Below are 13,913 nucleotides of genomic sequence, written 5' to 3' on the forward strand. Positions count from 1 at the left end.
ATTCCACTAGAGCTATGGCTGCCTCGTGGGCGGAGAGGTTAGAGGTGTCGATCGACCAAATATGTAAGGCTGCTACTTGGTCTTCTCCAAACACATTCTATAACCATTATAGATTAAACCTGGGTGCTTCCTCGGACCTCTCTTTTGGTGTAAGGGTGATGCAAGCTGTAGTCCCTCCCTAGTCAGTTTACTCTCTGTAATTCTCTCCGTGGTGCTGTCATGGACGACCGATAAAGTCTTAGTTACTCACCGGTTAACGGTGTTTTTCGGAGTCCATGACGGCACCCGTACATACCCTCCCGTCTTCTTAAGTTATGGGTGTACACCTCTTCCCTTTTTCTATATAGTCCACTCGTGGTGGATAGTTAAGTTGTAATATTGTTATATATAAATTATGTCATTAACCTTGGTGGTCCTCTTGTGCTCTGTAAACCAACTGATGCGTGGGAGAGGTGCCTCCCTTATGTATCTGTAGATTTCCTGTTCCTAAAGGGCGGATCCCCTCTCTCCGTGGTGCTGTCATGGACTCCGAAAAACACCGTTAACCGGTGAGTAACTAAGACTTTCCCTCTCCGTGGGTGGCACCATAATAACACCCCAGCAGCAGGCACGCTGTCTGGGTGTTATGTTTGACTCCGATCTCTCCTTCACCTCCCACATACAATCTCTTGCCCGCTCGTGCCGCTTACACCTAAAGAACATCTCTAGAATCCGCCCTTTTCTCACCATGGAGACAACAAAAACCCTCACTGTCGCCCTAATCCACTCCCGCCTGGACTACTGCAATGCTCTATTAATTGACCTCCCCCTTATTCAACTTTCCCCTCTCCAGTCTATCCTTAATGCGGCAGCCAGGGTTGTCCATCTGGCTAATCGTTACTCAGATGCATCCGCTCTTCGCCAGTCATTACACTGGCTGCCCATTCATTACAGGATACAATTCAAAGTACTTGTTCTCACCCACAAAGCTCTCCACAGTGTGGCACCCCCATACATCCCCTCCCTCATTTCGGTCTATCGGCCTAGCCGACCGCTGCGCTCTGCAAATGACTTTCGACTAACCTCTGCACTAGTCCGTACCTCCCACTCCCGACTCCAAGACTTCTCCCGCGCTGCGGCAATCCTCTGGAATGCTCTACCCCAAGATATTAGGACCATCCGCAACTTGCATGGTTTTAGGCGCTCGCTCAAAACACATTTGTTCAGAGCGGCTTACCACGTTAACTAATCAAAGTCATTTTATGTTTGTGTGTGTGTGTGTGTAGCCCATTCACTATCTCCATCTACCCCTCACCCCCTGAAGGTGGCTGGACCATCATTGTAAATACATCATTGTAAATACACACCTGTACTTTGTATCTCCCCCACCTCATTGTAGATTGTAAGCTCTCAAGAGCAGGGTCGTCTTATTTTGCTTTATTGTATTGTTAACGTTGTTACCTATGACTGTTGTGTTTGAAAGTGTTAAACTGTAAAGCGCTGCGGAATATGTTGGCGTTATATAAATAAAGATTATTATTATTAATTTTCTGCGCCAGAGTGGGAAAGCAGACGGCCGGGGGCCAACATTTGTAGCCTGGGAAGGGGGTAATACCCATGGCCCCTTTCCAGGCTATGAATATCAGCCCGCAGCTGTCTGCATTGCCTTTACTGGCTATTAAAATAGGGGGACCCCAAAAATGACGTGGGGTCCCCCTATATTTTATAGCCAGTAAGGCTACGCAGACAGCTGCGGGCTGATTTTCATAGCCTAGATAGGGGCCATGGATATTGGCCCCCCCGGCTACAAATACCAGTCCGCAGCTGCCCCAGAAATGGCACTTAGCCCCTCTCTTCCCACTCCCGAGTACCGGTGGGATATGGGGTAATAAGGGGTTAATGTCACCTTGCTATTGTAAGGTGACATTAAGCCGGGTTTAAAATGGAGAGGCGTCAATAAGACGCCTATCCATTATTAATCCTAGAGTATTGAAAGAGTTAAAAACAAAATAAAGACACAGCCAGAAAAAAGTATTTTAATATTCTTAATTTAACCATACTTACCATACTTCAGCGCCTGCAAAAAACGTAAAATAATAAACTGTATACTCCCTGTCCGACACAGTACAATTAATAACGAGTGTCCCACGACGATCTCCCCTATAGAACAGTGACATCGGGTGATGTCACTGCTCTATAGGACCTCCAGTGACACACTGATAGGAGACAATGGCTCCTGCAGTGCATCACTGAGAGGTTACTGTAGTTCACTGGTCTCACTTTATGCCATTGCTGCGTGGTAACTTTCTCACACAGCAGTGCCAAAAGTGAGAATAGGGACTATTTTTTACAGTGGCGGAGGAATACAGTGCGGAAGGATACCTCCCTCCCGTCATTGTATTCCTGGAGACCCTAGAGAGCGGTCGCATCAGCTGATGCTGCTGCTCTCCACGGGAGATCGTCGTGGGACACTCGGGGATTTCTGCGGATCCTGATACTCCCTGGAGTATAGTGTTTGTTTGTTATTTTCATATTTTTTACAGGTGACACTGGCTTAGGGGAACGAAGTCACAAGTGATGGTGAGTATGTACTCTGTTATATGTACTGTATGTTATATGTATGTATTGTATGTAATGTATGAATGTACTGTATGTCTATATGTATTATGTTATATGTTGTATGTTCTGTCATATATTGTATGTTGTATGTTTTGTCATATGTTGTATGTACTGTCATATGTTGTATGTTCTGTCATATGTTGTATATTCTGTCATATGTTGTATGTTCTGTCATGTGTTGTATGTACTGTCATATGTTGTATGTTCTGTCATATGTTGTAAGTACTGTCATATGTTGTATGTACTGTCATGTTATATGTTGTATGTACTGTCATATGTTGTAAGTACTGTCATATGTTGTAAGTACTGTCATATGTTGTATGTACTGTCATGTTATATGTTGTATGTACTGTCATATGTTGTATGTTCTGTCATATGTTGTATATTCTGTCATATGTTGTATGTTCTGTCATGTGTTGTATGTACTGTCATATGTTGTATGTTCTGTCATATGTTGTAAGTACTGTCATATGTTGTATGTACTGTCATGTTATATGTTGTATGTACTGTCATATGTTGTAAGTACTGTCATATGTTGTAAGTACTGTCATATGTTGTATGTACTGTCATGTTATATGTTGTATGTTCTGTCATATGTTGTATGTTCTGTTATATGTTGTATGTTGTATGTACTGTCATATGTTGTATGTACTGTCATATGTTGTATGTACTGTCATATGTTGTATGTTCTGTCATATGTTGTATGTTCTGTCATATGTTGTATGTACTGTCATATGTTGTATGTACTGTCATATGTTGTATGTTCTGTCATATGTTGTATGTACTGTCATATGTTGTATGTACTGTCATATGTTGTATGTTCTGTCATATGTTGTATGTTCTGTCATATGTTGTAAGTACTGTCATATGTTGTATCTACTGTCATGTCATATGTTGTATCTACTGTCATGTTATATGTTGTATGTACTGTCATATGTTGTAAGTACTGTCATATGTTGTATGTTGTATGTACTGTCATGTTGTATGTTGTATATACTGTTATATGTTGTACGTTCTGTCATATATTATATGTTGTATGTACTGTCGTATGATGAATGTTCTGTTGTATGTTCATGTTTGTTTTTTGGGGGGTTTTTTTTACATTCAACACATTAGCCGGATGATGGGACTACTACTGTCCAATCATTGGCTAATGTGTCAATCACTGTCACTGTAGCACGATGCCTGCACGCGCACACTCCCCCAAGGACCCCCGACAGCCCAGCACAGACCCCCGACAGCCCGCTGCAGACGCCCCACAGCCCGGCACAGACCCCACACAGCCCGGCACAGACCCCCGACAGCCCGCCGCAGACCCCCGACAGCCCGTCGCAGCCCCCCAGCAGCCCCGCACAGACCCCCCGACAGCCTGGCGCAGCCCCGCGATCACAAACAGTCTCCGCCCACACACACAGTCTCCGCCCACACACTCTTCCCCCCTTCCGATCTGCAGCGTTTCTCACAGCAAAACCCCAGATCTTTTTTAGATCTGCGGTTTTGCTGCAGATGTGCCCGGCTCAATGCAAGTCAATGGGTGCAGAAACGCTGCAGATCCGCACAAATAAATGACCTGCTCCTTCTTTTAACCCGCAGCGTTTTCAGTGCGGAGTTTTCCGCACCATTAGCACAGCATTATTTTTTCCATTGATTTACATTGTACTGTAAATCACTTGCGGATCTGCAGCGTTTCCGCATGGTAAAAAACGCTGCGGATCCGCAGGAAATCCGCAACGTCTGCACATGGCCTTAGCCTTCGTTTTTCCAAACTAAATAGCCCCAAGTGTAATAACCTATCTTGGTATTGCAGACCCCCCAGTCCTCTAATAACCTTGGTCGCTCTTCTCTGCACCCGCTCTAGTTCAGCTATGTCTTATATATCGAAGACCAGAACTGTACACAGTATTCTAAGTGTGGTCGCACTAGTGACTTGTATAAAGGTAAAATTATGTTCTCCTCATGAGCATCTATGCCTCTTTTAATGCATCCCATTATTTTATTTGCCTTTGCAGCTGCTGCCTGACACTGGCCACTAAATGAGTTTGTCATCCACCCATGCACCCAGGTCTTTTTCAGTGATAGTTTAGCCCAGTGTTTTACAATTAAGCACATAGTTATACATCTTATTTCTTCTACCCAAGTGCATGACCTTATTACATTTATCCCCTTTAAAGCTCATTTGCCATTTATCAGCCCAAACTTCTAGTTTACATAAATCCTCCTGTAATATAAAATTGTCCTCCTCTGTATTGATTACTCTGCCTAGTTTAGTGTCATCTGCAAATATTGAAATTCAACTCTGTATGCCCCCTCAAGGTCACTAATAAATATGTTAAAAAGAAGAGGGCCCAATACTGACCCCTGTGGTACGCCACTGCTAACCGCGACCCAGTCCGAGTGTGCTCCGTTAATAACCACCCTTTGTTTCCTATCCCTGAGCCAGCTCTTAACCCACTTATACATATTTTCCCCTATCCCCATTGTTCTCATTTTATGTATCAACCTTTTGTGTGGCACCGTATCAAAAGCTTTTGAAAAGTCCATATACACTACATCCACTGCGTTCCCTTGGTCCAGTCCGGAACTTACCTCTTCATAGAAATTGATCAGATTAGTCTGAAAGGCATGGTCCCTAGTAAACCCATGTTGGTATTGGGTCATGAGGTTATTCCTCTTCAGATACTCCAGCATAGCATCTCTTAGAATGCCCTCCAGGATTTTACCCACAGTAGAGGTTAAGCTTACTGGCCTATAGTTTCCGAGTTCAGTTTTTGTCCTCTTTTTGAATATTGGCAACACATTTGCTATACGCCAGTCCTGTGGTACAGACCCTGTTATTATGGAGTCTTTAAAGATTAAAAATAATGGTCTATCAATGACTGTACTTAATTCCTGCAGTACTCAGGGGTGTATCCCATCCGGGCCTGGGGATTTGTCAACTTTAGTGATTTTTAGACACCGCTGTACATCCTGCTGGGTTAAGCAGGTGTCATTTAATGGGGACTTTTTGTTATCACTGATCATATTGTCTGCCATGGGATTTTCTTGTGTAAATACTGTTGATAAAAAGTAATTTAGCATATTGGCTTTTTCCCTCATCCTCATCCACCATTTCACCCAGACTATTTTTAAGGGGGCCAACACTATCATTTTTTAGTTTCTTACTATTTATGTAGTAAAAGAATATTTTGGGATTATTTTTACTCTCTCTGGCAATGAGTCTCTCTGTCTCAATCTTTGCTGCCTTGATTTGTTTTTTACAGAATTTAATTTTATGTATTTATTTAATGCCTCATCACTACCTACTTCCTTTAATTCTCTAAATGCTTTCTTTTTGTCACTTATTGCGCCCCTTACAGCTCTATTTAGCCATATTGGTTTCCTCCTATTTCTAGTATGTTTATTCCCATACGGTATATACTGTGCACAGGTCCTATCCAGGATGCTAAGAAACGTCTCCCATTTTCTTTGTGTATTTTTATGTCTCAGGATATCGTCCCAGTTAATTGCACCAAGATCATCTCTCAACCGTTGGAAATTTGCCCTCCTGAAGTTTAGTGTCCTTGTAACCCCTCTACTACACATCTCATTAAAGGATACATGAAAACTTATTATTTTGTGATCACTATTCCCCAAGTGACCCCCAACCCTTATATTTCATATGCGGATTGGCCTGTTGGTTAATATTAGGTCTAGCAGTGCCCCCCTTGTTGGGTCCTGAGCCAGTGATGAAAGGTAATTGTCACTCATAGTTGTCAAAAACCGATTACCTTTGCTGGAACTGCAGGTTTCTGTTCCCCAATCTATTTCAGGGTGCTTGAAGTCCCCCATAATAATGACTTCTCCTTGTGTCGCTGCTTCATCTATTAGCTTTAAGAGGATATTCTCTGTTGCTGCCATTATTTTTGGAGACTTATAACAAACCCCTATCAGTAATTTATTATTTTTCCCCCTCCCCTTAGCTCTACCCATAGGGACTCTACATTTTCATTAGATTCACATATTATCACGCAGGATGGGTTTTAAGGATGATTTTAATAGCCAGTAAAAGCTAAATATACAACTGCCGCCAGATAATCTTAGCCTGGGAAGATCCATGGGTATTAACCCCTTCCCAGGCTATAAACATTGGCCTCTAGTTGCTGGTTTTCTCTCTCTGGTGCAGAAAATTGCGTGGGAGCCCCCGCCATTTTAAAAAAAAAAATGTTTATAAATTAAACAGATATTGCGTTGAAGGCCGGGGTCACACTTGTGAGAAACTCGCACGAGTCTCTCGCATCAATACCCGCTACTGCCGCCAACACTTGGGACCGGAGCGTGCGGCTGCAAGTATATTGGAGCTGAACGCTCTGGTCCCGAGTGCCGGCGGCAGTGCCGGGTATTGAGGTGCGAGACCCGTGCGAGTTTCTCGCAAGTGTGACCTGGGCCTAACGCAGTTTTTGTGTGTGTGTGTGTCTTTATTTAACTCTTTATGTACCTTTTTATTATGTTTATTACTAAACATCGGGCTTGGTATTATCTATCTATCATCTATCTATGTATCTACCTATTATCTATCTATCTATTATCTATCTATCTTTCTGTGTGTGTAAACATTATTCTTCAATGGAGTATGTAAAGGAAGAGGTTGGACAAGAAATGACATCACAATTCTTTTTTTTTTTTTTTGTTAATTCAATAATAGATCTTTATTTAGCTTTCGAAAACGCATTAAAATTCGCATCAAATCTGCTCGGATTTCTCCCTGCGTTTTCTGCCAAAAGATGCAGAATTTGTGCAGAAAATTCCACAGGCAAATCTGCAACGTGTGCACATACCTAAAATGTTTTGAATCTTTAAAGTGGAAAAAATCCTCTTTTGCGTGATCTTTCACAATGTTTTCTAGTTAGTCTAGTGAAAATTAGAATGAGGGCTTATGCACAGTGACGTAACTGATGGACCGTGGTGCAAGACTTGGACCCACCCCCTCCATCCTGAATAAAATATATCTGTCCTCCATCCTGGTATAAATGTCTCTCATCCTGGTATATATATCGCCCAATCTGCTATATGTCCCTTATCCTGGGATCCATTATGGTATATATCCCTCATCTTGATCTATGTCCCTCGTTCTGCCGCTGTTCTTTATTGTATAGAAGAAAATAAACCACTATATTCATGAGGAGCGTACATAGAAGTCATGGGGCTCCATAGAAGAAGTATAATGCACCCACATAGTCCTCCATATATATAAGGCTACTTTCACACTAGCGTCGTCCGATGCACGTCGCAATGCGTCGTTTTGGAGAAAAAACGCATCCTGCAAAGTTGCCCGCAGGATGCGTTTTTTCTCCATAGACTTTCATTAGAGACGCATTGCGACGGATTGCCACACGTCGCATCCGTCGTGCGACGGATGCGTCGTGTTTTGGCGGACCGACGGCACAAAAAACGTTCCATGTAACTTTTTTTTGTGCGTCGTGTCCGCCATTTCCGACCGCGCATGCGCGGCCAGAACTCCGCCCCCTCCTCCCCGGACATTACAATGGGGCAGCGGATGCGTTGAAAAACTGCATCCGCTGCCCCCGTTGTGCTTTTATTTCACAGTATGCGTCGGTACGTCGACCCGACGCACTGCGACGGGTCCGTACCGACGCTAATGTGAAAGTAGCCTAAAACATAAGAAAAATTGGAGTACAGTCCAAGAGTAATCAAAAGATATAAATTTATTGAAGTAATAAACACAACATATAAATAGACTAGGATCAGGTAAAAAATACAGACCGTAGTGTCCTGACTACAGATGTTATTGCTATTCATGGGTAAAAGGTGCTCAAGTGCTGCGAAAAAAACCCTTAAATCTAGACAAAAATTGTAGTAATGATACAATTATCAAAATGGCTGTAGTAAACTGCGCGCTATGCCATTAAACAGGACAGGGTTATACGCTATCATCCGTGCTTACCCATGATGTTGCTAAGTCAGGACACGTGTCCACGCCGCCACCGACGCGCGTTTCACCTCTTTCTGAAGTGACCGCACCTTGTCTATTTATATGTTGTGTTTATTACTTCAATAAATTTATATCTTTTGATTACTCTTGGACTGTACTCCAATTTTTCTTATGTTTTATATTATGCCTAGGAGTGTCCCGTAGGTGCACCTTTGAGGCATTTACATGGGTATTGGTCTCTGTGGCACCTCTATACTAATGTTGCCCTGTATGGTTTATGTTTATCTAGTCCTCCATATAGTATAATGCATCGCATATTCCTCCATATAATATACTGCACAGCTCATGGTCATCCATAAAGTATAATGTACCCCCATAGTCATCCATAAAGTATAATGCACCCTTATAGTCATCCATAAAGTTTAATGGACCCCCATAGTTATCCATAAAGTATAATGCATCCTATAGTCATCCATAGAGTATAATGCACATCCATAATCATCCATAAAGTATAATGCACCCCCATGTCATCCATAAAGTATAATGCACCCCCATAGTCATCAATAAATTATAATGCACCCCTATAGTCATCCATAAATTATAATGCACCCTATATGCAAATTGTTTCCCAGAGGAGCATTGAGGCTTTAAGTCTCCTCACCTCGACATGCTTATCATGTCACTCTCCGCAAGGAGAAACGATACTACTTGGATCCCGGTCAGACGCCTCTCAATCAGCCAAACCAGATTTCCACTTTGCACTGATGAGGGGCACTACCCCGAAACACAGTGTCTGCAAATTGAGATTCTGGTTTGGCTATTATCCTAAGTCATGTGACATGGCTCGTTAAAGGGTCGACATTGACTGACAGGATTGCTACTTCCAATAGGTGGCACTAGAGTTCTAGTCCTCTTCCTCTCTGAAGAGACAATTTGCATATTTCCCAGAGGAGCATTGCGGCTTTAAGACTCCTCACCTCGACATGCTTATGTCACTCTCCGCAAGGAGAAACGATACTTCTTGAATGCACCCTATAGTCATCCATAAATTATAATGCACCCTATAGTCATCCATAGAGTATAATGCACATCCATAATCATCAATAAAGTATAATGCACCCTCATAGTCATCCATAAAGTATACTGCACCCCATAGTTATCCATAAAGTATGACTGATTGCCGCAATGCACTGATTGGCCGACAGCGTGCATTGTGGCGCACAGACCCAATGTGTCTCTGCTCCGCACATCTAGTTGAAGTTTCTGCTGGCATAGGCGGGCCCATGTGACCCACCGAGGACGGTCACAGCAACGACCGCAGTCATTACGCCGCTGGTCATGCAGATATCCAATCTCAGACTGCAATACATGGATCGGTCTTGGGTCTCCTGACCCTAGCATGGCAGCCTCATAGAAAAACAAGGAGCTATTGTGCTCTGGCCCAGAGACACAACCCCCCCCCCAATAATTTTCTGTGAGAAATACTTCATATTCTGGAACACTTTGAAGGGTGCCAACACTTTCAGCCATGTCAAAAAAAGTCTAGCACTCAACTTAAAGGGACTCTGTCACCTGAATTTGGAGGGAACAATTTTCAGTCATATGGGCGGGGTTTTCAGGTGTGTGATTCACCCTTTCCTTACCCGCTGGCTGCATGCTGGCTGCAATATTGGATTGAAGTTCATTCTCTGTCCTCCGTAGTACTTGCCTGCACAAGGCAATCTTGCCTTACGCAGGCGTGTACTATGGAGAACAGAGAATGAACTTCAATCCAATAGTGCAGCCAGCGGGTAAGGAAAGGGTGAATCAAACACCCGAAAACCCCGCCCATATGACTGAAAATTGTTCCCTCCAAATTCAGGTGACAGAGTCCCTTTAAGCATCCATTAGTGCATTTATTTGTAGCACTTGAAACGTTTCAGGCCATGTGGACTTTCATCAGTCACTACAGTGATATAACCAAATCAAAACAAAAACAACGACATATCAAAAGTTGGGTACAAAAAGATACAAAATAAAGAAAGTATATACATAAAACAAAATAGTAAAGTACAGGTCAATATATATGATTAAAAAATTTTATATGTTACCCGCGCTGGAGTTAGATATAAAAATCCACTATGAGGACCAGAAATAGGAAAAAATAACTAAACTGACTGGTCACAGTTATATATAAAGGCGAAAATCAAAACAATTAAGAACTTATGAAACGTGTATCCCTTGAGAAAGCGGCCCCAAGTAGCCGCGAAACGTGCGTCGGGACCCTCCATCCGACCCCCCTTGTTCCCACTCATCTGCTGGCTATATAGGGATATCTTACACAGTATGGACCATCCCTGAAGAAGGAACACGCTTGTTACTGAAACGCGTAGGAATTGGTCCCTCTCTCCCTCCATAGCCTTCTAAAGCCAGTCACGTGTGCCTACACGTGACCGTGACGTCACGTAAGGTCCTGCGGATGCAGAGAACCTAACGGCTGAAACTAGCAGTGCTACTTCACCGCACGGAGGAAGCGGGCGCAGGGCATCCTGCTACCGACCGGGGCAGTGTCCACAGCTCGCTCCTCAGAAGGCATCACTCAGATCTTACTCGGCAGCAACGAGGCGTATGAAAAGATTGCCTGAAGGACTAGAAACTTGTTACCAGCATTACATCTATACCAGGTATTTGCTTTGCACGCATCTTCCTCTTTCAGGCTACAGTATTTTAAGACTGCCATTTCAGTAGTATTTAAACAGACATTAGACACGTTTCATAAGTTCTTAATTGTTTTGATTTTCGCCTTTATATATAACTGTGACCAGTCAGTTTAGTTATGTTTTCCTATTTCTGGTCCTCATAGTGGATTTTTATATCTACCTCCAGCGCGGGTAACATATAAAATTTTTTATTTCTAATCCCATTTGTACAGACGTGGTACTGTACTAATACTCGCTGCAGGACACACCTGGTTTGAAGCGCTACTGGCACCTATATATTTGCAATATATATGATTGTTGTATAATACAATACATAGCAGAGACATAAGAACAAACAACCCCGCTCAGTAAAGTGTATGGTGAGAAGAAAGACGTGGAAGCCGGCATACAAGAAGAAAAATCACGTACCGTGCTATTCATAGCATATGTAGCAGAGTTTATCACGAAAAGTAGTACACGAATCGTGCCTAGTATGATGTAAGAATGAACCAGGGTTAATGGGCTGGTAATAAAGAAAAAGGAATCAAAGCCTAAATGGTATACTTACATGTGTAACTATACCATTTAGGCTTTGATTCCTCTTTCTTTATTACCGGCCCATTACTACTTTTCGTGATAAACTCTGCTAGATATGCTATGAATAGCACGGTACGTGATTTTTCTTCTTGTATGCCGGCTTCCACGTCTTTCTTCTCACCATACACTTTACTGAGCGGGGTTGTTTGTTCTTATGTCTCTGCTATGTATTGTATTATACAACAATCATATATATTGACCTGTACTTTACTATTTTGTTTTATGTATATACTTTCTTTATTTTGTATCTTTTTGTACCCGACTTTTGATATGTCGTTGTTTTTGTTTTGATTTGGTTATATCACTGTAGTGACTGATGAAAGTCCACATGGACTGAAACGATTCAAGTGCTACAAATAAATGCACTAATGGATGCTTAAGTTGAGTGCTAGACTTTTTTTGACATACATTTGACGGTTTGGGAACCTAGTCGTAAGCACCACTCTGTAGCTGTGCATACGGTGTTTATACTCGCGTGAACACTTTCAGCCATGACTGCATGATATGCTACTTTATTTGAGATGCAGAAATGTTTTCCTGCCAGAACAAGGGCAAAGTTATAAAGGTGCAGAAAATACCTCTAGAAATTTAAAATTCTTACAACTTTTTTCATTTACCCTTCTAAACAGAGTGTGTGCCTGGACATTCTAAAATTGTACAATCAGTGCTATAATGTCCAGTAGTCAACTTATATTTCCAGTAAAGGAATAGCTCAATTAGTTCTGAAAAAGATTATCTATTATTGTTATTTTATGAGAAATACAATTATTTATTTTATTTATGTTACTCACTTATATAGCACTATTAATTCTACTTCGCTTTATAGACAATATCATCGCTGTCCCTATTGGGGCTCACAATCTAAATTCCCTATCAGTATGGCTTTGGATTGTTTGAGGAAACCCACGCAAATACCGGGAGAACATACAAACTCCTTGAAGACATTGTCCTTGGTGGGATTTGAACCCAGGACGCCATCTCTGCAAAGCAACCGTGATAACCATTGAGCCACTGTACTGCCTTATTTATTAAAGTAGACATTGTTATTTTGCCTTAATTATTGTATTATATTTAGCGTTGTTACTTATGACTTGTCTATGAACTGTTGAATTGTAAAGCACTGTGGAATATATTAGCACTATAAATGTAAAGATTATATAATTATCAGGAGAGCTGACTGGGGCCACCTTAGGATAGATATATAAATATATTCTATGTCTATATTCTATGTCTTTTATTATTTAAATTGAATACATTTATAAATAGGTATTAATATTCTTCTTTTGTTATTCTAGATCATAAAACTAGTCAAAAATCCTGCATGGACCCAGTTGCTGATAAGAAGATGATGAAAAATGTTGTGTTTGGTTATCTATTGCAGTGCAGTCCATTCCTTGTAGATGACTATATATGTATATGGCACAATTTTTTAATAACATATTTTACTATTTGATGACAGTAGTCAAATCTCAGAGATTCTTTAGTACCCATGCGGCTTTAAAATTAGTTGTGTTTTAAAATGGTACTTATTACATAGACGTGTATTTTTTTCTTCTAAATATCCATTACTGTAGATTCTGTTTAACAGCACAACACATATTTAAAATCCATGTATGCTTACTATCATTCATTTTAATATTTTATGTGCAATAAAACTACCCTAAAGAAGCCATTGTAAGCAATCTACATCACTCCTATTGGGTTGGTGAACAGTAATGACTGCCCACTGAAACTGCGTTGGCTAACAAACATTCAACAAGTTTTTCTATGGCTCTCACAAGACTAAAATGCGCTAGATATATTATGTTCCCATGTCTGGTATTATAAATGGAATTATAATATAGTCAGCAACATACGTACCAATATGTAATTATTCTGTTATACATCATTTGATTTTAGAAATTATGCTTTTTTAACTTTTGGTAGAATAATCCTTTAGAATAATCCTTCACACTATAATGGACCAGTTTAGGCTAAAATAAGCAACTACTGTAATTTTACATTTTTGTCTAAAATGATATTTGATATAATCCGTAAAATAAAAGCCAGCAAGAGTCACAAGACTTTACAGCAAATCCAAATTTGTAGGTGAGAAGTGAAGTATTTTTGCA

General features: G+C 41.2%; 1 protein-coding gene across 5 annotated transcripts in view; it reads left to right on the top strand.

The window, feature by feature from the left end:
* The window catches only part of CUEDC1 (CUE domain containing 1), a 258,696-nt gene extending 245,226 nt beyond the window's left edge, over positions 1-13,470 (top strand). For 3 of the 5 annotated variants that reach the window (XM_077295341.1, XM_077295339.1, XM_077295340.1), the window contains exon 12: positions 13,098-13,470. In XM_077295341.1, the coding sequence (XP_077151456.1) occupies positions 13,098-13,104 (7 nt within the window). In that variant the 3' untranslated portion in view covers positions 13,105-13,470. Of the gene's footprint in view, positions 1-2,522; positions 2,560-12,628; positions 12,938-13,097 lie in introns of those variants that run through there. The other 2 variants (XM_077295342.1, XM_077295338.1) reach the window with 2 other exon arrangements.
* Positions 13,471-13,913: the final 443 nt, after the last annotated feature.

The sequence above is a fragment of the Ranitomeya variabilis genome, chromosome 3 (genome assembly GCF_051348905.1).
Source record: "Ranitomeya variabilis isolate aRanVar5 chromosome 3, aRanVar5.hap1, whole genome shotgun sequence".
Taxonomy (NCBI): Eukaryota; Metazoa; Chordata; class Amphibia; order Anura; family Dendrobatidae; genus Ranitomeya; species Ranitomeya variabilis.